Below are 24,874 nucleotides of genomic sequence, written 5' to 3' on the forward strand. Positions count from 1 at the left end.
ACTTTCCTTCTACAAATACATTCATCACTTCCCTGGCTCTATCAATTATTATGTTGCTCTTTATAAACTTGAAAATCTCTTCTCTATAAATTGTGACCAATTAGTACAGAAATATGCTTTCCTGCTTTTCTTGTGTGTATATGTTTTAGAGACTAAGTGATAAGGGAGGGCACAGAAATGGATAGACAAAGTGTGAACAAATGCAGCAGTGGTTACTCACTAGACACTATACTGAAAATGAACTATAAAGTTTGTGGGTGAGAATGGGAGGGAATAACTGAGAGAGGGAAGGTATGATTCTGTCCAAAAAGAAATGTAGTCATTACCGGACTTATGTAACTGTGACCCCTCGGCACAGCACCTTTATAAGAACAATTTAAATCATTTGTTTTTTAAATTTACAAAAAGATACTAAGTGATACTGCAGTAACTTTGATCCAGATTTCTTAGTTATATAACTTTGGTAAGCTAATTGCTCTAAAGATTGGTGCTAGATGATTTTCTTGTATTATTAAGCATAGCATGCATATGCTGAATAAAAATTACAGGAGGTCAGTATCTGAAGCTAGGCTCCTGTACTAAAATGAAATCACTCAAAGTAGAATTCTACATCACCAAGGAGAAATGAAATGAGTTATGATATATCTTGATTAGAAAAGTAAATGATAAATTTCCCGAACAGTTGATATGCATTGGTGTGATAAAAAAAAAGTTCCTCCTGCTTTAATCCTTGTACAAAAGAAATAACTGGAAATAACAGGATATTAGCTAATCAGTTATTTCCCCATTGTTCTGTCTCTGGTCTAGTGCTCACCTTTAAAGGAAAGGAACTTTGAAATGGATACTTGGTGTTCTACAAAACTAACCTCTTCTGTCTAGCATATCAGAACATGTATTCTATTTTACGGAATAAAATGTTGTCCAATTCTAAAAGTGAAAATAAAGCAAATTAAGATCATTAAACTAATTGGTTGCAATTTGGTCCTCTGGCAGATAAAAAGTACACAGTGCTGTTTTTTATTTTACAGTATAATAGATAGTTACGTTATTTAAAAATGTGATTGTCCAATGGAACTCCATGCTTCCATCAGAAAGAATGACACTGCCCTCTTTGTAAGGAAATAGAAAGACTTGGAAAAAAATTGTATTAAGCAAAGTAATCCAGACCCAAGAAACAGAAGCTGCATGGTTTCCCTCATCTAACTAGAATATGTCTATAAATCTACAAGCTAATCCAATGGATAGTAAAAGACAAATAATTACTCTTACATGATTAATTAAACAGTTCTCTAAGTCATCACATGGAGAGGAAAATAGGAGGATATTCTTAGCAGAGATAATAATGGCTCAAGAGCTATGTACATAGGACCATATACAATGATGGTTATCGAAATGACCTCCAAGAAATGGAAACAAGAGCTTCTTTTAAATTGTGCTGTTGCAGTTATTTCTTTTCTTCTTTGTTTTTTTCCTTTGGTTTATTCCCTATTGTCACTGTTTTTGATTTTTGTACCTCTTGTCTTGTATATAAGTTTATCTGCTGTGAGGAAGAGAAGGGGAATCACAGAAACAGTAGGACAAAAGATGAACTAATTCAATAGTGACACTCACTATACACTGAACTATACAACTTGGAGGGTAGGGGATCCGAGGCAGGGGGAAATGAGAGAAAATGAGGGAAGGAGTAACACTATTCAAAAAGAAATATACTCATTACCTTACTTAGGTAATTGTAACCCCTCTGTAATCATCTTCACAATAAAATTTAAATTAAAAAATGTGACTGTGTCATCTAATCTTCGATAAGGGAGCTAAAACAATAGAATGGAAGAAAGACAGCCTCTTCAGTAAATGGTGCTGGCAAAATTGGTTAACTACTTGTAGAAAACTAAAGCTAGATCCTTATCTATCACCCTGCACCAGAATCAATTCCAAATGGATCAACGACCTCAAAGTCAAAGCAGACACTCTGAAAACATTACAGGATGGAATAGGAGAAACCCTAGGTCTCCTTGGCTCAGGCCGAAATTTTCTGAATAGAGACCCAGAAACACAACAAATCAAAGAAAGGTTGGACAAATGGGATTGCATGAAGTTGTAGAGCTTCTGTATGCCAAAGGACATAGCTAGCAAAATCAATAGAAAGCCCACGGATTGGGAGAAGATCTTCACTAGCCATACAATAGACAAGGGTCTCATATCTAAAATATACTTGGAACTCAAAAAATTAAATCCCCCAACAACAAATCCTCAAAGAAACAACTGCCCAATAAATAAGTGGGCTAAAGACTTAAAGAGAAAGACTGAAGAAGAAAGAAGGATGGCCAATAGACACATGAAGAAATGCTCAACATCCCTAGCCATAAAAGAAATGCAAATCAAAACAACATTGAGATACCACCTCACTCCAGTTAGAATGGCAAAAATCAAGAACTCTAACAACAACAGATGCTGGAGGGGATGTGGACAGAAGGGAACCTTACTTCATTGTTGGTGGGAATGTAAACTTGTTCAACCGCTTTGGAAAGCAGTATGGAGGTTCCTCAAAAGACTTCACATAGAGCTCCCCTATGACCCAGCAATCCCACTTTTGGGCATTTACCCAAAGGTTTAAAAACAAGACCACACTAAAGCTACCAGCACAACTATGATTATTGCAGCATTATTTACGATAGCTAAGATATGGAACCAACCCAGATGCCCCTCAGTAGATGAATGGATCAAGAAAATGTGGTATATATACACAATGGAATTCTATGCCTCCATCAGAAAGAATGACATTGCCCCATTTGTTAGGAAATAGAAAGACTTGGAAAAAATTATATTAAGTGAAGTAAGCCAGGCCCAAAGAAACATAGATCCCATGGTTTCCCTTATTTGCAATATCTAGTATATGTATGAGTCAAGCGTAAAGGTCAGATAATGTGATGTTAGGAAAATGAACCCTTAGATATGTATTTTAATGTTTTTTTCTTTCATGCATGTGTTTCTAAAGCATTTATAAGATTATCTCTTTGTTGCTTTGTATGTCCCTCCCCCACAGTATAACTTGTGGAGGAGATGGGGAAAAACAAGTCGTTTAAGGATACAGGTGGACCTGTTGCAACAATGAGAAGTACAAGTTGTCATGTCGAAAAGGAGCTTTACAACGTTGGTGGGGGAGGGGGGAGACTGGGAAGGGATGTGAAGGATAAACAAAGGAGGAGGCTACAATGCTTGATAAGAAATGTATGCATTATCCTGCCTATGTAATTGTAACCCCTCTGTACAGTATGTTCACAAAAAAATAAATAATTAAAAAATTCAAAGGGGGAAAAATGTGACTGTGCACATTATCTTTTTTCTCTGAAAATACATTTACAGACAATGATTTAGAGAAGATACCCTATGGATGATGGAGTTTTAAAAGAGACTTACATTGAAGCACAGTTCAACAATTAAAATATGTCATAGAACTACCAGTAAGGAGGAAGTCAGGTTAATTAGACTGAATCATGTGCAGAACGTAATTACAAACCCTCAAGGCCTTGAGACCCACAGCACAGCAGTTAAGTATGTGGACACTGAAGAGAGTGCTTGAATTCAAGTCAGGAAGAAGTGTTTGTAGATTCTCTTTGGCCTCATTTTGTTCATTGTGTCTAACATAAAGTAATAATGATAGCTAGTAGATAATCTTCTAAGGATTAAATGAGTTGACTCAAGAGGGCACAACATATGCTAAACAAGTTTTCCATTATCACATTACATCTCACAGGAGTCTCTTAATTAAGATTTCAGGATTCAGCCACATACAGCTTCCTTCCATCTTGTCTCTACCAGAAGTCTTTAATTCTGTCCTATATTGATTTTTTTCTTATAATCAACAAAGTAGCCTCCTTCTGATATTTTCAATAAGTTAATAAGAATATTAAGTGAAGTAAGCCAAGCCCAAAGAAACATACATCCCCTGGTTTCCCTTATTTGCAATATCTAGTATATGTATGAGTCAAGCAGAAAAGGTCAGATAATGTGATGTTAGGAAAATGAACCCTTAGATATGTATTTAAATGTTTTTTATCTTTCATGCATTTTTCTAACGTTTTTATAAGATTATTTATTGCTTTGTATGTCCCTCCCCCACAGTATAACCCCTGCTTTCACTATATTTGATGTCGGTATAATTTGTGGAGAAGAGGAAAAACAAGTCGTTTAAGGATACAGGTGGACCCGTTGCAACAATTAGAAGTACAAGTTGTCATATCGAAAACGAACTTTACAACTTTGGTGGTGGGGGGGAGGATTGTGGGGGGGGAGTGGGGAGAGGCAGGGAAGGGATGTGAAGGGTAAACAAAGGAGGAGGCTGCAATGCTTGATAAGAAATGTACTCATTATCTTGCCCATGTAATTGTAACCCCTCTGTACAGTATGTTCACAATAAAAATAAAAGAATTGTTGTGAATCACCACATAGTGATAATGGTCACTTATTTAAATTTGAATGACCTAAATATTAGAAATGTTCATATATTTTATTACAAGTTTGTGTGTGTGTGTGTGTGTGTGTGTGTGTGTGTGTATGTGTGTGTGTGTGTGTGTGTGTGTGTGTGTGCGCGTGCGCGCATGCTCACAGGGAGCATGTGATAACATTTGAACTCAGGGTTAGGAGACAGAGCTGGTGCTGTACCACACCTCCAATCTAGCACTTTGCTAGTTAACTGGAGATGGAGTCTCAAGACTTACTAATGCCTGGACTTGCTTGAATAGTGATCCTTCAGGTCTCAGCTTCCTAAGTAGCTAGGATTACAGGTTTAAGCCATCAGCACCCTGCCTCTTTTTTTTCTGAAGGAAATGTACAGTTATGAGTTACACCCATCCATCTATACACACATACAGTCATATGTATATACAATACATACACCCAAAAATAGTTACACAAAAATGTGCATATTTAACAGTTATTAAAACAGTAGATCATGGTATAATACAATTTATTTCCACTAGTGAGTGGCACAAATGGGGAAATGCAAAGGAGGTGTTTCAAGTACAATCACAGGTTTAGAATAAATTGTATTATTCCACTGTCCAACACAATGTAGTCTATAAACCTTAAAATTTCAGTGATTTAGTATTTATAGAAGCAGAAATGTCTGCCTTATGGTCTGAAAAAGATGAGAGTTTTCAATTTTTGAATAGTGAGGGAAAATTGGTGAAGTGGGAGGGAGTGTCCAGGACAGTTTCTTTAATGTTTTGAATGGTAGTTACCTGATGTCCAAGCAGCTGAACAATCATGACAATGCTAAGAAATGCAATTTACCAGTAACTCCATGACTTAAGAGTACTAAGCTATTAGATCTGTGGGTGTGGCTTCAAATGCAGGACTATTCATCTCTAGGTATAGAAATGATTTAAAAGAATTGTAGCTCCGAATAAAATAGGCACTTTTTTAAGTTAACATTATCTATATAATGAATATGAATTTAGATAGTCTAATTTTGGGTCAAAGCTGACTTTAATTTTGGCTCAAAGCTGACTTAAAAATGGGAGAAAAATATGTGCAAAGGGAAAGATAATATAAGGATTAAAATGTTTCAAGATATGAGGTGCTGCATTTTTAAAATGATAACCCCAAAAGGAGAGAAGGGCAAATACACGGAACTTTGTAATATCAGGTTCTAGATACCAGATATAGCATTTACAATTTTTGATATACTATACAATTTTCCCATACTTTTAACTTTCTTAAACACATATTATAAGGAGCTTTTAAAAACCAGTTGTTATTTTAAATAACCTTTGCAGAAAACGTGTCCTTTCAATTGCCCATTCTGTACAAGGAATCACATTAGATGGTCCTAAGAATACAAAAATCCGTGGACTCCATTTATTGGCTTCTTATACAATACAAACTTTTATAGAAATGATAAGACATCAGGACCATATACCATATTAATGGGGAACCCAACTACACATAAATTTCTAGGTTCTAGTTGCTGTGGTCACACTATTGTTTAATTTATATCACCTACTGACTGATATTCACTTTCAGAGATGGCTGAGAAGAAGTTTTATAATGGGTAATATATCACTAAATCCTTTGGAAAACTGCACTAGATCGTGTGGAAGAACATGGGGGAACTAACACAGCTTCCCCAGTAGTGAGGAAGTAAGTGGTGGCTCCCAGAATAGCAGCAGAGACTGAGCCATGAAAGAAAAGGCACTGAACAATCACTTTCACAGAATGAAAGGGAAAAGAATATGTAGGTGGGAGCTCATTGGCCATGCAAAGGCAATCAGTTCTAAGTCCAAGCAGAAAACTGAGAGGAAAGTAATTATGGTCATTTAAAATATGAAAAGGTGGAGACTGTTTGTTTTACCCTAAGTCTCCCATTAAATTTCATTACATTCCATGTTACTGGTCCAAATCTTCTAATCCTCATGGCACCATTACCATCTTACCTTTGCTACCTCTATCCACTTGTTCACTCAAATAGATAACAATAAGCTCTTTTTAATTTTTTTCTATAGCACAAGGTCTGTAGTAACCAGTTAGCAATTCGGTCTCTGCATCCCTGTCTGCTCCTTCCTTTTAACCCAGAATATCAAAAGGGAAGTCAAGGCCTGAAAGCCAGGTTTACCAGGTTCTTATCTATTTGGATGAGGCAAATGGCTCTATCCTAAACATCTCAGCTGAAGCTACAGACGTATGGTTCAAGGTTCCTTAATACTTGCTTTCTTGGTTCTGAGGAATGAACATGCATTTTGATACACATGAATCAGCCAAAATGATCATTCATGTTCCAAGCATGCTAAATACTCTTCCTAAAAATATTATATCATATTATTGGATGAAATTCAAGAAAGCAATTTAAAAATTTAAAGGAAATTTATAAATGGTAAGGTAACCATTTCATAAAGAATTAAAACAACATCAAACATAAAGGAAAAATAAGTACAATTATTTACAACAGAAAAAAAAGTGCATGAAATAAAGCATACAAGACAATTGACTTGGGGCTGGGAAGGTGGCTCAGTGGTAGAGTGCTTGCCTTGCATGCCTGAGGCCCTGGGTTGGATTCCTCAGCACCACATAAGCAAAAAGAAAAAAGCCGGAAGTGGCGCTGTGGCTCAAGTGGTAGAGCGCTAGCCTTGAGCTGAAGAGCTGAGGGACAGCACCCAGGCCCAGAGTTCAGGCCCTACGACCGGATCCCCCCCCCCAAAAAAACTTTTTTTTTTGGCCAGTCCTGGGCTTGAACCAGAGGCTGGGCACTGTCCCTGAGCTTCTTTTGCTCAAAGCTAACACTCTACCACAGTGTCACTTCAGCTTCTTCTCTATTTGGTACTGAAGAATCATACCCAGGGCTTCATGCATGCTAGTCAAGCACTCTACCACTAAGCCATATTCCCAGCTTGCTCTTTTTTTTAAAAAACCCACTTCTTTGACTATCTAACACTAGAAACTCCTTTTCTAGAAACTCGAACTTAAAAAATTCTACGCTACATAAGCAAAGACTCTACAATAGTTACTAGGGAGAAGATGCAGGGCATAAGTTGGGTCCATCACCTGCACCTGTCTTGAGCTTCCAATAAGAAACTTGTGATGCAAGAAATAGGGCTGAACAGCATACTTGGAACAATAAGCAAATGATGATCAGGTGTTGCCTGGCTTCAGCACAGCAGAGGGGTAAGCCACAGCTTCCAGCTTTTATCAACAGAAGCAGAAATTAGGGCAGAGTAGCTTCATAGAGAACATTTATCTGTGGTACTGGCTGGTAAGAGCTGATCTCTGTGTGTTCCAACCAGGCTGAGCAGTACTGAAAAATGGCTAACATTTCTGTAAGCCTGTCTATAAATGCCCTTTCTGCCTAAATCAATCAATATTGGCTTCACATGTATAAAATGAAGAATCCTGTTGGAGACAGCTAATGCTATGTAACCAACTAAATTATGCCAAGCTGCTACTCAAAGTAATAAAACACAGCAATCTTAATGAAATCTTTTTCCTGATGGAAAGAAACACTTTTCTTCTAATTTTCCTAGATAGTATTTTGATTTCTTTTTAAGAGCTCTATTCCAATTTCTTATTCTAGGGTGAGAAATGATGGTTACTCAGTATGAATAACATGTTTGGAAATACATATATTTCCTCCACAGTTTTCCAATACATGCTCTATTAAGGCATGGTGCAAAAAATAAATTTTTCTACCCTAGGTTTCTGGCTCAAAACAAAGAATAGAAGACCAGAGGCTAAGTTCCCCATGATGACTACTCATTAGCTTATTCAACGTGGTTTTACAGGCTCAGCCTATTTGCCAAATTGACTCTTGCCCAAATTTCTCTGGCACACAAATTGCCAAACAGTTAACCCTCCTATTAGTAGTCTCAGCAGGAACCAACACATGAATGGGCACAGAGCCTCTCCTCCTAGCTTGGAGCCCAACCACAGCAGCGTTCAGGCCAAATGTCATAGAATTACCGATGAGGTATGCCAGTGACAGACCATGCACACTGGAATTGGAGATAATGGGGCCTTCGCTTTCCCAGACATTTACTCTGGCAGTGTTTTAAGGAAATTGGACTTGTTTAAAATAATGGATATATTTTTCTCTTACTTTTTTCTAGATTTTTGAACCTGAAAGGGAAGACATTTGATGAAAGTATTCACTTTCAGTAATATGGGGGACAGATAATTTTGCTGGCAAAAAGATGGCTTTCAGGTTTCTGGTTTTGTGAGATACAAGGTAAGACTAGAAGCGGAAACTCTGCTCACACTCTGTAATCTGCTGGAATACTCTTTATGGATAGAAAAGCAGAACTGTCTATGAAAGCTACCCTTCACTGAAGCTATCCAGCCAAGGAATCCAGACATAAAAGGTTCCCTGTATCCCTGTTACACAAGGAGGCTGACCCATGTTAGCCTCTCAGGGACCATAGGACACAAACAATTTCCTTTCATTCCCAGCCAGGTTGGAAATGACCCAGTCATTCAAAAATAGACAGGATGTAAGTTGATTTTAAAAGTCTGCTAGATAATAAAATCTTTGATTCAGCTAGAAACGGCTTCCTTATTTTCTCCTAAGAGAGAAATGATAAATAAAATGCAAAAGTGAAATAAAACTGAGAAAAGTACATATTTTCATAGAATAAATTAAAACAAAATGTCCTCTTGATATTTGATAATGTAGTATAAAATCCAGCAGAAATAATCTATTATGATCTATCCCATTTGACACAAAGAACATAATTGACATATATTCCATCCAAGACATACAAATGAGTCTCAGTGACATCAGCTGAAATACACCGGCCCTTGCTTATGTGGTTTGTGGGAAGTTTGTGGTTTGTAGGGTCCAGAAACTCTAGTGGTTGTCTGTAGGGCTTTTAGAATTGGAGTAAAACAGAATTTTGGCCCATGCCCATGAAGGCAAATTCTATTCTGCTTTACTATTACTCCTAGCACTTTAATTTTCTCCCATGTAACAGACTGAGAAAAATGTATTCAACACCTACAGCAGTACATTTGCATTTATATGTTATTAAAAGACATAATTACAAGGAAAAGACACACACTAAGTGTCACTATCATAAACATTTATAGTATGGTGCAACGTTCAGGTTAATTTTCTAGATGTTAAATGTGAGAATTCCCTTAAAAGGATAAATAGAAGAAACACTTTAACGCATGGCTCAATAATGATGGAGAAACCTATCATTTAAAATCTACTCATACCAGATAGCAATACCTTCTCTGCTTCCACCCTTTCTTTTCTAGTAAAGGCAATGTATTAGAAAGACAAAATTGAAAATCTTTTTTTTGGGGGGTGTCAGTCATGGGACTTGAACTCAGGGCCTAGACACTGTCCCTGATCTGACTTTTTATTCAAGGCTAGCACTCTACTACTGGGAGCCATGGGTCCTCCTACAGTTTTTGGTTTGATTTTTGGCAATTAACTGAAGTTAAAGAGTCTCATGGACTTTCCTGTCCTGACTGTCCTTGAAACTCAATCCTTAGATCTCAGCCTCCTGAGTTGTGAGGATTATTATAAGTGTGAGCTACCAGTGCCCAGCTGAAGTTTCATCAAACTTGGTCCTTTTTGAAGCATCTACTCAAATGTAAGAAATGCCAGTGTGTTGGTGGGAATGGGAGGAGAGGTTGGAGGTTGGTTTAAAAGAACACATGTCAGCAGATGTGGGAGTCCAAGCAGCACATCCCAGCAGAAAGTTTGCTATTATTCAGGGCTTGAAAAAGAGATCACCGTGACACAAGACCTACCCAGTAAACCTTCCCTCTATTCTCTCCATGCCATTTTCATCTTACAAAGAAATCATGAAAAAATTATCGAATAATAAAAAAATAATTGCAGAGATATTTTGCAATGTGTTCTTTATTTGGCTTTATTGATGTTTGAACTTAGGGCCTTGTTCTTGCTTTGAAGGTGTTCTACTGCTTGATCCTGCCCCTAGCTTTCTTTTGTTTTTGAGGTGGAATCTCCCTATCTTTTCTAGGGTAGGTTCAAAATGATGATCCTTCTTCCTTAGCCTCCCAAGCAGATAGGATTACAAGAGCACATCAAACATACCTGGTTGCAAAGAAATATTTAGTAGATAGATGCTGGTTAAACTAAATTAAAGGATACTCCCATATAATCAGAGTCGTGGCTGTATCGCTGTGTTGACCCACTGTGAAGGAAGCATGACTGGTTTTTTATTTTGTTTCTGTTTTTTTGTTTTTGTTTTTACTAGAAAGAAGTCTTCCACTGCCTATACCCCTTCACACAACATCTATGTACTTATTTTATTTTATTTTTTGGTTGGTCATGGGGCTTGAACTGTGGGCCTTGGTGCTGTCCCTGTAAGCTCAAGGTGAGCACTCTACCACTTGATCCACAGTGCCAGAAGTGGTTTTCTGGTGGTTAATTAGAGATAAGAGTCACATGGACTTTTCTGCCCAGGCTGGCTTTCAACCACAATCCTCAGATCCTGAGATCTAGGCTAGGATTACAGGTGTGAGCCATCAGTGCCTGGCAAAAAAAATAATCTATATTTTAAAGACAGTTTCAAATAAACCATTATGAAAGCATAATATTTGTCATACTTGATGATTTAGTGTTATTTTACATCTTAAACACTAAGTTAAAATTTTCAAAGGGACACCAGAACCATTTTAGCATTTTATCCTCCTAGAAACCTATCCTAATCCTTCATAAGAAGTTATCATTTAACAAAGAGTAAGCACCTCTAAGACCTGGTCCCTTCTACATTCTATCAAAGGGAAAAGGACTTGAAGCATCAGTACCTTCTTTTGTCTGCTCTCTGCAGCAGCCAGCTGTGCAGACATCCTTTCTTGCATTTTTCTGCAGTGGGCCATGACTGCTTCAAGAATGGACAGGGGGTTGGTACAAACTGGCTTCTTTTCTTTGTCACTGGAACTGGCTTCATAGTCTCTCTGGAGTGCCAAGAATGGGTCATTTAGATTAAATCTCCCATATCGTTCCTGGATAAATACCTCCTTCCTGCGAGCCTACAACAAAAGCAGAGGAAACAAAAGCAGAGGAAAGTATTAAACTAATGAAGATATATGGAAAGGTATTTATTTTAACAAAACAGTTTTAAAATTACTTTTCCAAATGGAATTCACGAGTGTTGTGAGTAATGGCTTACAATATCCGGTGGTGAGCCAAATGTCATTGTACATTCCCCTCAATCCCTGATGAGGGTAGCAGGTCATTTAGTCCACTTTTAAATTCTTTCTGCTATAGTTTGGGTCTTGAATGGAAATTTTTCCCTAAGGCTCATGTGTTAAAGGCTTAGTCCCCAGCCCTTTGGGTTATTAGGAAGTGGTAGGATCTTTAGGAGGTGGGCTCGTGGAAGTGAGTCAGGTTACTGAGAGAGCATGCCTGTGAAAGGGATATTAAGGATGGGATATGTCATCCCATCCTCTCCCACAACTTCTCCCTTTGCTTCCCGGCCCTGCTTATCGATGGGTAGAGGTGAGAAGCCCTCTACAACTACACCATACTGTTCTGTGCTGCCACACTCCCAAAGTAATAAAGCCAAATAGTCACAGAGTAATAATATTTCTGAAATTTGAGCTAAAGTATCATCTCCTCTTTTAAGCTAATTATCTCAGGGAGTGTTGTCACAGGATGGAAAGAAAATTACCTTTTATATTAAAAATGATGCAAATACAAATGATGCTCCACTCCCACAAGAATCTGAATTTTAGTACCATCTTTACTAACTTAAGATAAAAGTTGTGGTCAATACACACTATATACACATTACACTGTATACCTCATTAATTTGTGAAACTAAAATAATTTTAAATTATTTTAACAAAGTAACCTTAGCAATACTGACATCCTAATTTTAAGAAAAGTACAAAAATAAAATCTCTTTAATGGTAAGTTATATTTTAAATAATAATCAGATAATAATAATCAGATAAATCACCTTCAAGTTTTTTTTTCTATCCAGGTAGATATTGTAACAACATTTCATGGAAAAAAATTAAAAACTGTGAAATTTTGTAACATAAGAAAATCACAATATTCATATTTTACAAAGATTTTCCAAATAAAAACCATTCAGAAACTTAAGAAAATGCATTTCCTCACTGTTAAAGGGAATTAAGATATAGTTCACAAAATCCCAGGATAGATTGCAACCTCACTTTAAATATCAGTCCATCAGTGACCAAGTTAATTTCACACACATGTGATGATCACTAAATATAATTTTCTATAATTAGCCTCCAATGGTCTTAGCATAAAATGGAAAATAACAGTAGAAATATATTGAAAGTGAGCAACATTTTCCTAATTCAGGTCATGCTGGAATATCCACTAAAGGAAAAAAATTTAATGCTGCTGCCATTGGAAAAATTAAGTCAGAATAAATGAAGGTTAATTGCTCCAAGCATTAAACGTGTTTTCTACAGAAATATTACGTATCATTCCTCACTTTAAGGCATCAGCATTGAGCAGCTAAATTTTTCCATTTTTAGAACAATGCCAGCAAGCCAACAACCAGATGCAAACAAGTACTGTGACCAATGGGGAAAATAGAATTTTTTTTTCCTATTACCAAATTAGATTAAGAAATAACATGTACAAAAAGTCAAAATTCACAACACTAGCTTTCAGAAAATCATTTTAAATTTAAGATGAGTTAATGAGTTAAAAGCATCCAGTGTTTCTAGATTGTTCAAATTCAATTATATAACCAATGCATTGAGTTAATATCATTGGAGAGATGCAATTCCAAAAGCACTTCTATTTCGTACTGCACTTTTTCCCTTAATATGTATTCATTTAGCTCTTCCTCCATTCCAGGATGAAAACCTTGGTGGCCTTATAATTTTATAATCACTACATAATAACCCAAAGTTAGTTAATTACCTACTTTTTCATCACTGTGACCCAATACCTGACAGGGACAACTTTGAGTAGGAAGGATTTATTGAGCTCAGGATGGTGGATTGGTCCCATTTATACAAGATGAATGTTATGGTGGAAGAACATGCAACAGATGCTATCTATCTCATGGCAGCCAGGAAGCAGGAAGCATAAAGCAGAACAGGAAGAGGCCAGGGGTAATAGACTTTCAAAAGACCCTTTCCCTGTGACCCATTTCCTCCAGCTCAGTCTCATCACCTAAAAGCTTCCAGAATTCCCCAGAATGTATCACCAGCTACAGCTCAAACATTCAAAAAATGAGACTCTGGGGAAAATATAATATTCAAGCCATTACATTAAGTCTACAGTCACATCTCAGTTTGGTTATCTGAGTATCTGTAAGAGATTCCTATCCTTCCAAGTGTCTGTTGCAAGCAATGTCTACTCCTTGGGAATGGAATAGGTATAACAATCTCTCTCCATTTATGAATGCCATCTCCCTTCCTTCAAGGATATTTTAATGGGTTAGGAGGCACTCGAGATTGGTAATGATAGAAATGAAGGAGGAAAGCATGTCCCATCTTCTGGTTTACGTGGCTGGTCATCTTTACCACCTGAGCATAAGAAATCTGTATTAAAAACATTCTCTTGTTTCATAAAGTGTTTGATGACTCTTTGATGGACTACCTTATTCTAATTGTGAACTCCTTTGATCTTTGTTTTCTTGACATGCATTGTAAATTTCAAACAGATGACCCAATCTGCAGGGCCCAGTGTAAAATGGAACCTGTTTAAAATTTATTGAGAATTTCAAGATGACCACAGCACAATGTTTAAGCAGGTGTGTGTGGGGGGGGGGGGGATGAGGTTCTAACTGAAACGTTTTGCAAAGGCACAGGATGCAGGTCCGTGAAGGCAGCATAGCATATGCCTTTTGTGTTGCATTTGAAATCCAGCTTTCATTTGCTGAGGTGCAATGTTTTCTCCAGATTGTTCTCCTCAACTGGGCCAGAATGAATCTCATTCCCATAGTTTGATGCCCATGGCCCAACTTAATCAACAGGAAACATTCATGAATCTTTATGCAACAAAAGGTAGTAATCTTCACATGATGACCAATGTTATTGATTTCCTTCTGAAATTCACATCCACAGAATGGCTACTTGTTTAGCTCCTCCTCCCTCCCTTTAGCAAAACAAGATCTGCAGGAGAAACCAGTGACATAAAATTGTCTCTTACAGCCCTTGGTAAGAAGAGAGACATATCTGAATGGGGCAAGCACAGAGCACAATCCTCTGCAGGGAAGCATTCTGATTAAAACCTCCCCTTTAAATCAACAACAACATTACTTTGTGTTCTTAGTATCAGTAAAAGGTTTAAAGGCCAAAATTAGGTTTCAAGTGTTTCTTCTGAAAATTTGCATCTTGATCTTCATTTCTCTATTTGATGTTTCTCTATTATAAGTTCCCTTCTGAAGCTAAATTTTAACAACTCGCTTTTGTTACTGGATATCTACTCACCCATTCAGCCTATTTTATGTTGTACCTTACCTGTAACACCATTTGTTAACACCTAATTACCTTAAGATTGAGTGAATATTCAATGAATGACATAAAATTTTTACACAATGTAACAAGTAAATGCAATTATCATGAAGTCATTTCCAATTTTTCCCAGTAGACTTCATAGTTTGAAAATATTAACAGCCTCTCCTTTCTTTTTTACCACTTTGAAATAGTTTTCTATATTTTTGTTGTGTTTGGCTTTATTTTAAAGTTACTGACTTTAAATATTCACATCCATGACAATCAATTAAGGTATCCCTTAAAAATGAAGAAAATGTACATACACACATATAGATATGTCTTTATTCAGACATAAAGAAATGCAATGGTGTGCTGCCAAATCTAGCCATAGCAGAGTCCTGCTTGCTTCTTAGTGCCTAGACTGCTGAGCAAGGTAAAAGGAATCCTGAAGAAAAAATTTCTTAGGAGAAACTGTACAAGATGTGTACACAGGAGGAGCTTTCTTCTCAAGTCTTTGAGATGTGTTTCTTCTTCTATGCCTTGAGTCTGTGATTTGGGGGATGGTGCATGTTAGACAATTCCTGAGCTGTCTTTAAGGTATCTCTCTTATTATCACGATACAAAGTAATTGGTTTCTTTATAATGGCCCTCTCTTTTCAGGAAACAATTTGTTTTTCTTTGGTATCAACTTAATACTGGCTTGTTTGACCAAACTGGAAGTATTTCAAAAGCCAGGTTGTTTTAAAACGTCCTCTGCCAGATCAATTATTCCATTGCCTTTAAACTCGGGCTTTCACAAAGTCTCTGGGCAAGGACAATATTCAGACAAATACTCTGATAGCATGTAATTTAAATGACCTCTAGTCCAATTCCCAGTAGGGTCTTTCTTACAATCTGAAAGTAATGAGTCCTGTCTATCACTCTACATTTCTGCTGGCATTCTGATCTTCTGAGCCCTGACTTAAACAGCCTAAACTCTCTTAAAGCATTGTTTTCTAACCTGTTTCTCCAAATATTTCACAAATCATCCTACCAAACAAAGGCTTTGGAACCACACGGTCATGGAGTCACAGTAATATTTGCAGTTCTGTTATCAATTTTCTTTGTCAATCAGTTTTTTGTTGTTGCTGCTGTGACAAAATAGTTGATAAAGAAGGAAAGATTTATTTTGACTCAAGACCTCAGAAGTTTCAGTTATAATCAATCCATGACTGCATTGGTCTTGAGTTCATGATGAGCAGAAAATCATAGCAGCTGACCATGTGACAGAGGCTGCTAATAACCCCATGGTAGAAAGAAAGCACAGAGATAGAGATAGAAGGCCTAGACCTCAACAACATTCTTTCAGTAACCTACCTCATCTAGCTACTTCTCATCTCCTCAAGTTTTCAGAATCTCCCAAAACAGTGACAACATCCAGGAAACAACCCTTTAATATATGAGCTTGGGAGAGGGAGTGCTTCATATCCAAACTAATTCTAATTCAAAGGAAAATGGTAGCTGAGAGTTAGATCACACATTGCCCAAGACAAGAGGACCCTAGAAAGAACTTAATTCTCCCATCTAAAGCCCAGTGAAAACAGCATTAGAAAGACCACCTAAGACAGCAGTTGGGGGGCTCGGGATGTGGCTTAGTGCTAGAGTGCTTGCCTTGCATGCATGAAGCTTTAAGATCAATTCCTCAATACCACATAAACAGAAAAAGCCAGAAGTGGCATTGTGGTTTAAGTGGTAGAGTGTTAGCCTTGAGCAAAAGAACCTCAGGGACGGTGCTCAGGCCCCTGAGTTCAAGATCCAGGACTGGCAAAAAATAAAATAAAATAAAGATAGCAGTTCGCTCTTTGTAGTGACTGGTTTTTGAACTCTCAATGTAGACTGTATATAATAGACAGCCTTACACCGCAGAAATGACAGAGGAAGTGCCCTGAGTTCAAACCCCAGTATTGCCCCAACATCAATAATAATAATGATAATAATGGCAGGTATAAATACTTTAATATATAAGGAAACAATGTGACAAAAATGATTTGAAATGTTTATCCTGCTAGGTTAAAATCTTTTTCCAGAAAAAATAAGCAAGAGCTGAAGGTGCAGATAATTTCTTGGTTTGTGCATTAGGATTACTTGAAAATGAAATGCATTTCAGGGAAATGAGTCACTAAGAAGACACAGAATAACTACAATTATAAAAACAGACTCTTCAAAGAATGCTCAAGCCTAGTCACACTGTTTTATGAAAATACACTTCTATCAGAATCTGAAACTTATAAAAATCTTCTTGAGAAAGCCACAAGCAAGAAGTAAAAATACTGTCATTATTACTAGATGATTTAACATACAAAGATTTCCTTCTTTACCTTTCATTGTTCAGAACCGTCAGCTGAAGTAATATTGAATTAAAGAGGATTCATTTCAATATCTTATCTTTCTATTACATGTTGTTGTCGCTTCTATCTGGTATATTCTATAAGTCTCATATATTAAAAGGCTTGATCACCAGCTTGGCTCTATTGGGAAGTTGTAGGAACTTTATTTTTCTTTTGTCGGTCATGGGGCCTAATCTCTGGGCCTGGGTGCTGTCCCTCAGCTCTTCAGCTCAAGGCTAAGCACTCTACCACTGGAGCTACAGCACCACGTGCTGCTTTTTCTGCTTATGTGGTAATGAGGAATTGAACCCAGGCCTTATGCAGGCAGGGCAAGCACTCTACCACTGAGCCACCTTCCCAGCCCAGTTGTAGGAACTTTTAAGAAGTAAGGCTTCGTGATTAGCTTAGAGGTCCTTGAGGGCTGCCATTGAATGACATTGTCGGTCCTCAGTTCTTCTCTACTTCATTCTCTCTGTCTCTTGGTTCCCAGCATGAGCTGAATGGTTTGCTATGCCTCACACTCTCACAATGATGGAAACTTTCTTATCCATACAAAAAAGGCCTAAAAGCAAGAGGTCCACCTGAACAAAAAGTGAAACCTCCAAAAATGTAAGCCAAAATAAGTACTTTTCCTCTTTTGTATGAATTATATCAGGTATTATATTACAGGAAAGGAAAACTGACTGACTGAAACACATGTAGTATTCCTCAAAGAGACTAAAACTTGCAATATGAGTTGTTTTTAAATTGTAAAAAATAAAATCAGTTTTAAAACCTAATCACAAACATGTAAGATCAATTTATCTTATAAAAAACCAAATGATTTTTGCAACAATAAAAAACTATTAACAGGAGACATCTTTCACTGAGGGTTTATTTACTGTTAGGTTCTTTTTTATTCATTTTGCCTGACAAGCCACAGTGCCACGTCTGGTTTTCTGGTGGTTTATTGGAGGTAAGAGTCCCACAGACTTTCCTGCCCAGGATGGCTTTGAACTGTGATTCTCAGATCTCAGGCTCCTGAGTAGCTAGGATTATAGGCTGAGCCACCAGCGCCCAGCAATAGCCACTTTTTTGATTCACATTTTAGAATTTAGGCTTAGAAAGATCCCCCATTAATGTTCCAGTTCACATCAACAGGAGCTGGTTGCTCAGCCTAGGCAATCTTTAAGCCTAAACTTCTGAGTACTGAAAGATAACTATCTTAGAACACTTCCGAAGAATAGAAGAAGGCATCAAAAATAAATGTAATTTACAGAGAAGTACAAAGAAATAACATTTAAGAGAAAGACAAACATCACAATGTTCTCAAGAAGTTTGTCTTCTCTCTGTCCTGCCTCTATTTCTGACCATATGTTAAGATGACTTAAGTAGGCTTAAACAGATGCTGCAAGCTTCTTCATATCCACACAAAATAAAAATTGTCTCTCTATATAGCTGGTTTTATTTTTTATACAAATCACTGATAAACACACATCTAGGGAGACGGATGAGAAAACCTGTCCTCATCTCTGGCCAGCCTAACACATCTGTCACTGTCCAGATGCAAGCATACCAGGGAAGAAGGGACAGATAAATTAATGAGTTTAATCTGATGAGATGGTCATTTAGAGAAACAGATATGAGTCCCTTCTAGGAAAACCACAGAATCAATTACGAAAAACATCTCGGGATTTCAGCTAACAGTATGTTCAACATGTAAATGCTGATATGGAAACTCTCTCCCCCAACCCCCCTCACCAGCAACTTAACTCTATGCTTTATTAATCAATAACACAGTTTTGTTTTGTGTTTTGTTTTGGTGCCAGCACTAGGGCTTGAACTCTGCCTTGGAGCTGTCAGGTGCTGTATGGCTCCAGGTCAAGGCTGGAGTTCTATCACTTGATTCACAGCCTAACTTCTCCATTTCCAAATCTCTCTCTCTGTCTCTCTCTCTGTCTCTGTCTCTCCATCTCTGTCTCTCTCTCTGTCTCTCTCTCGCTCTCATGAAGTAAGATGTAATCACTACATCAATAAATGGAAACAAATCCAAGACTTAAGAGGAGCATACACAAATATTTTATGTGCCTGTGCACATAAAAATATTTTAAAACATCTTCTAATGAGAGTTTTGAAAAGATTGCAGAGAAAAATGCAAAGATTTGAAACTCACTGCCATTCCTGAATACATAAAATCCATTCTAACATAAGGCACAATATGTTCTAAAGCATCGTATTGAAGGGAAGGAGATACTGCTATGTCACTAACTTGAATACCCTTGCATTTATTAATGAGTATGTTTGTCAGATCCTGTGGTTGATTTAAAGATGAGCTTGTTAGTATCATTTCTAGTCTCCTGCAAAAAAAATACACAATAGCTTTTCATTTATGAATGTTCTAACTAATACTCTGCTCAGTTTTCTACAATTTGTTGATCCTGAGTAAATGGATACCATTTTCTGAGCAACAATCGTATTCTATGGCTTTCCAAAATCTATAACATTTAATAAACTAGAAAAATAATAGTCTTTGTAAAGAGATGACATAGAACATCTATAAGAAGCCTGTAGAGATTAATATGAGATCTGTTGATTGGGGGCAGGGAGGTAGTACTGGGTTTGAACTCATTGCCTCACATTCTCACCTTTGCACTGAAAGTTGGTGTTCTACCACTTGATCCATGTCTTCACTTATGGCTTTCCTTTTTTGTTGGTTACAGGGCTTGAACTCAGGGCCTAGAAGCTGTCCCTGAGCCTCTCTGTGCTCAAGGCTAGCGCTTTACCATTTCCTATTTTTTTTTTTTTTTTTTTTTTTTTTTTGCTTATGTGGTGCTGGGGAATCGAACCCAGGGCCTCGAGCATGCAAGGCAAGCGCTCTACCACTGAGCCACCTTCCCAGCCCATTTACCATTTCCTATTTTTGAGTGGTTAACTGGAGATAAGAATCTCACGGGGATTTTTTTTGCACAGCCTGGCTTTGAATGACAATCCTCATATGTCAGCCTCCTGAGCAGCTAGAATTACAGGCGTGATCCACTGGTGCCTAGCTACACTTCCGGCATTTTGCTAGTTAATTGGAGCTAAGAGTTTCATAGATGTGTCTAACTAGACTAACTCTGAACCTCAATTCCCAAATAGCCTCCTGAGTAGCTAGGATTATAGATGTGATCCACTGATATGCAGGATCAGACTTAAATTTTGATTCACCTCTGATTAAAAAATAAAAGAGGAAAGAAGTCTTCTAAAAAGTAGTTTAAAAGAAGCAATAGTTCAAAGTAATCAGAAGAAGCAATAACTACATTTAATTTAGAGACTGAGTACCTATGTATCAAGCACTCTCCAGTGTATTCCACAGATCTGCCCTGGTGTTTACTGGACCAAAATTCCTGTTGTGAAATTTTCCCAACAGACCCCTGGCCCACTCACTTGTTGCTTACTTCATTTTAGATTTGGCTATTTTAATGATGTCTTTATCACCTCGGACATTATGACTCAGAAAGACAATAATCAAAACAACATGAAAAGATTCCACCTCACTCCAGTTAGAATGGCTATAATCAAGAACTCTAATAACAACAGATGCTGGAGGGGATGTGGACAGAAGAGAACCCTACTACATTGTTGGTGGGAGTGTAAACTTGTTCAACCACTTTGGGAAGTAGTATGGAGGTTCCTCAAAAGACTCCACATAAAGCTCCACTATGACCCAGCAATCCCACTTTGGGCATTTACCCAAATGATCACAAACAAGATCATACTAAAGCTACCAGCACAACTATGTTTATTGCAGCATTATTTACCATAGTTAAGGTATGGAACCAACCCAGATACCCCTCAGTAGATGAATGGATCAAGAAAATGTGGTATATATACACAATGGAATTCTATGCCTCCATCCCCTTTTGTTAGGAAATGGAAAGACTTGGAGAAAATTATATTAAGTAAAGTAAGCCAAGCCCAAAGAAACACACGTCCCCTGGTTTCCCTTATTTGTAATAAATAGTATATGTCTGGGAAATGCAGAAAAGCTTAGATAAGATGACATTAAGCAAAATGAACCCCAAGATAGGGACACAAGTGGTTTTATCTTCCTTGCTATTGTTTCTAATGTATTTATAAGGTACCATGCATGTGATTTTTTTTTTTGTTGCTTTGTATGTCCCTCCCCCACAGTATAACCCCTGTTTTCACTGTATTTGATATTGGTATAATTTGGGGAGGAGAAAGGAAAAAACAAAATGTTTAAATAGGGATACAAATCGACGTATTGCAACAATGAGATGTACAAGACGCTATGTCGAAAAATGAACTTTACAATTTAGGTGGGGGGGGTTAAGGGTGTAGTTGAGGAGGTGGGAGCAAAGGGATGGTAGGGGAAAAACAAAGAAGGCAACAATGCTGGGTAAGAAATGTAGATGATTTCTTTGTTGCTTTGTATGTCCCTCCCCCACGATATAACCCCTGCTTTCACTGTATTTGATGTTGATAAAATTTGTAGAGGGGAAGGGAAAAAACAAATCGTTTAACTAGGGATACAGGTGGACCCATTGCAACAATGAGTTATACAAATCGTTATGTCGAAAAACCAACTGTACAACTTTGGTGGGGGATGGGGAGGGTGGTTGTGGGGGGGTAGGGGGGAGGGGGCGTAGATGGGAAGGGATGGGAAGGGGAAACAAAGCAGGAGGCAACAATGCTTGATAAGAAATGTACTCATTATCTTGCCCATGTAATTGTAACTCCTCTGTATGGTATTTTCATAATAAAAAAAAATAAAAAAAAGAAATGTACTTGTTACCTTGCTCATGTAAGTGTAACCCCTCTGTACAATATTTTCATAATAAAAAACTTATTTTTTAAAAAAAAAGAAAATAAACATCATGCCTAAAACGAACATGTTGGCAGGTATCCAATCAAATCAGCAAATTGAAATCCTCAAGGGAATCTAAGGTAACCTCCTATTTCAGATTTCAGACATAATAATATAGCTTAGTATAGTTCTCTAAATGGCTACTTATTGGGATTTGAGAGGAAAATGTGCAAACATTAATGGATGTGGGAGAATATTAACATGAACACATTAAATAAAAAATTAAGTAAAAACTGGAAATAAAGGCAGTAGCCTAGCTACTGGGGATAAAATCACAGAAAATTTCTGTAGGCAGATGTTTCTACTAAAAATTTATAATATGATCCCTTTTATAGCTCCGGGAAACATAAGCTGGTGAGGTTAAAAATAACGTCGCCCAGGATCTAAAGAGAGAAAGAAAGAGTCAGTTCTGTCCTTGCTGTGCCAACTACCAAGTCCCTGCAGAATCAGCTGTGCCACTGAGGAGTCCCTCACCAATCACAAGAACCGATGCACATCTGGGAAAACAGGCAGGAGGAAGTTAACATCCTCACCATCTACCAGTTGAAGATGACTCACCCCATTTCAAAAACAATCCTGGGAAAAGGAATGTCAACGGCTGTATTCAAACCCTGCCAGTAATTTTACCACTGTTGCATGTTCCCCAGACCTTGAGAGAACATATTCCTCCTGCTATGCACAGACAAACCAGGACCCCACCACCCCCAGAAAGTGCCAATAAAGGACATACCTCATGAAGCGTCCCCATCAGAAGGCACAGTCCTCTAAAGTGGCTTCACTGTATGCATGTGATAAGAGAATGCATGTCCCGCAAATGCATGGAAGACATGCAAGCCACATGGAAGACACTCGCAGTGACCTCCAAGTCAGATAGATGCACAGGGACCCGGACAAAAGCTACCGAGATCTGGTTTTGTTCAGGGATTATACAAATTTCAGCTGGATGTCATTTGAAAAAAGGGGGGTGGAGGGAATCAATTTCAGATTACTCAATTTTGTCTTCTTTCATTGAATATGATGCAACAACTATGAAAAATGCTTGATTTATAATCAAATGTAGTGCATAGGGTCATTATTATTACTCAATGAAACTGAACCTATCATTTGTCATAGATGCATTTGTGTTGGTTTACACTGATGAAAATGCCCAACTAGTTCTATTTCTTCTGGACTTTTAGTATAGATGACACCCTTTATTTCACGCAAATTCATCAAACAATGTCAATGCACATGACATTTTTTTCTAGCAACCAGCATCCCTGGACTTCCCTATGCTGCTGGGTATCTGTGGGCAGAATGGGAAGGAGTAGCGTTTAAATCGTCAGTAATTCGGAATAAATTATAAAATACTGAAAAGATGTCTTCCACATGGTGAGATGGAAAGGAGTGACATGTCCTTCAGAGAAGTTCAGACTGAGACAAATAGGAACGATTTGCTGTCTCTCCTATGTGACTTGTGACCAGCTGGGATCAGTTTCTAAATGCAGTAAAACCTGAACTTTATTTTTAAAGTCTATTCCTGTAAGGTTCTGTTTCCCTGCTTCCAAGCGATGCCACCCACTTTCTTGCTGAAATTAGAGCATGAGCCTGCAAGCCTCAGTGGCCTCAGAGCAGATGACGCCACTCTTCTGCGTAGGTGACACATGGCAGCACTCACTGGGATTTGCTGCAGGAAAGAGCTCAGAACCTGGTCATGACTTCATGCTTGTCCTAGAGACAGGGCACCATCTTCTGCTTTTTAATATCCTTAGGCTCCCACTAATACTCCCAGAGAACAAAAGGATCATACAAATGACCACGTGAGTAAGTTAGAACTGAGGTCTTCCGTCACTGCTCAGATTGGGCCAGTTCTGAAAACTCTCATCAATGACATGGCAGCTCTATGGACACAACTTTAGCAGGTGATTGGCCGCTCAGGCAGCTCTGAGAGCGCTCTCAGTGCAGATGGAAAGTATTCAACTGCAAGACTTAGTATCGGCAAAATGATGGTGTGGACTTCCCAGGACACAATAAGGACTAGGAAGGAAACATCCCCGATTCCTGCTCATCACTGTCTCCCCATTTGACTAGTTAGCAGGAAAGAATCAAAGTACAATTTAAGTGCCTCTATGCTACAGTGAATTCCTCAAAGAGGAATCATATCCCACCCCAGGGCACAGTCACAGGATCACCACAATGAACCCAATAGATCCAACTTCACAGTGGAATCCATAAAAGAGGAGCTGCCACAGCACAGGAGAGACATTTGGCGGTTGCCTAAACTACTGGATATAGGTGATGTTTTATTTATTTATTTTTATTTTTGAAAGGATTAAACCCTTGAATAAACTAGGCCAGTTCTCTCAACACTGGGCTATATTCCCTATCCCTGTGTGACAGAATTTGAAAATTCACAATAACACTGCCCTTCAAAGAGAGTTCTGCAATACTGAACCAACTATGAACCTCTACTAATTTTCATTTCAGACATTATTATAATCCACCCCAGCCAGCCAAGGACATGAAAGCACAGATCGAAACAACCCGATGGCTCCTCATCTAGAAAGGCAGCTTAAGACTTAAAACCTAAATTGTCAGAATTCTAGGGATGTATGTAGTGTCAAAAAGAGAAAATGCACTTATGGCAATCATATGACCATGATGCTTATCAAAATGAACTCTAAGAAATGTCAACAAGATGTTTCTAGTGTACTATTTGCAGTTATTCCTTTTTTTCCCCTCTTTGGTTTACTCCTATTGTCACTGTGTTTGATTTCTATAC

General features: G+C 37.8%; 1 protein-coding gene across 2 annotated transcripts in view; it reads right to left on the minus strand.

Moving 5' to 3' along the window:
- Cttnbp2 (cortactin binding protein 2) overlaps positions 1-24,874 on the minus strand; it is a 121,713-nt gene that overhangs the window by 65,695 nt on the left and 31,144 nt on the right. For both annotated transcript variants that reach the window (XM_069996627.1, XM_069996628.1), the window contains exon 3: positions 11,272-11,496. In XM_069996627.1, coding sequence (XP_069852728.1) covers positions 11,272-11,496 — 225 coding nt within the window. The remainder of the gene's footprint in view (positions 1-11,271; positions 11,497-24,874) is intronic.

Source organism: Dipodomys merriami, unplaced genomic scaffold, assembly GCF_024711535.1.
Source record: "Dipodomys merriami isolate MVZ:Mamm:240054 unplaced genomic scaffold, mDipMer1.0.p SCAF_5, whole genome shotgun sequence".
NCBI lineage: Eukaryota > Metazoa > Chordata > Mammalia > Rodentia > Heteromyidae > Dipodomys > Dipodomys merriami.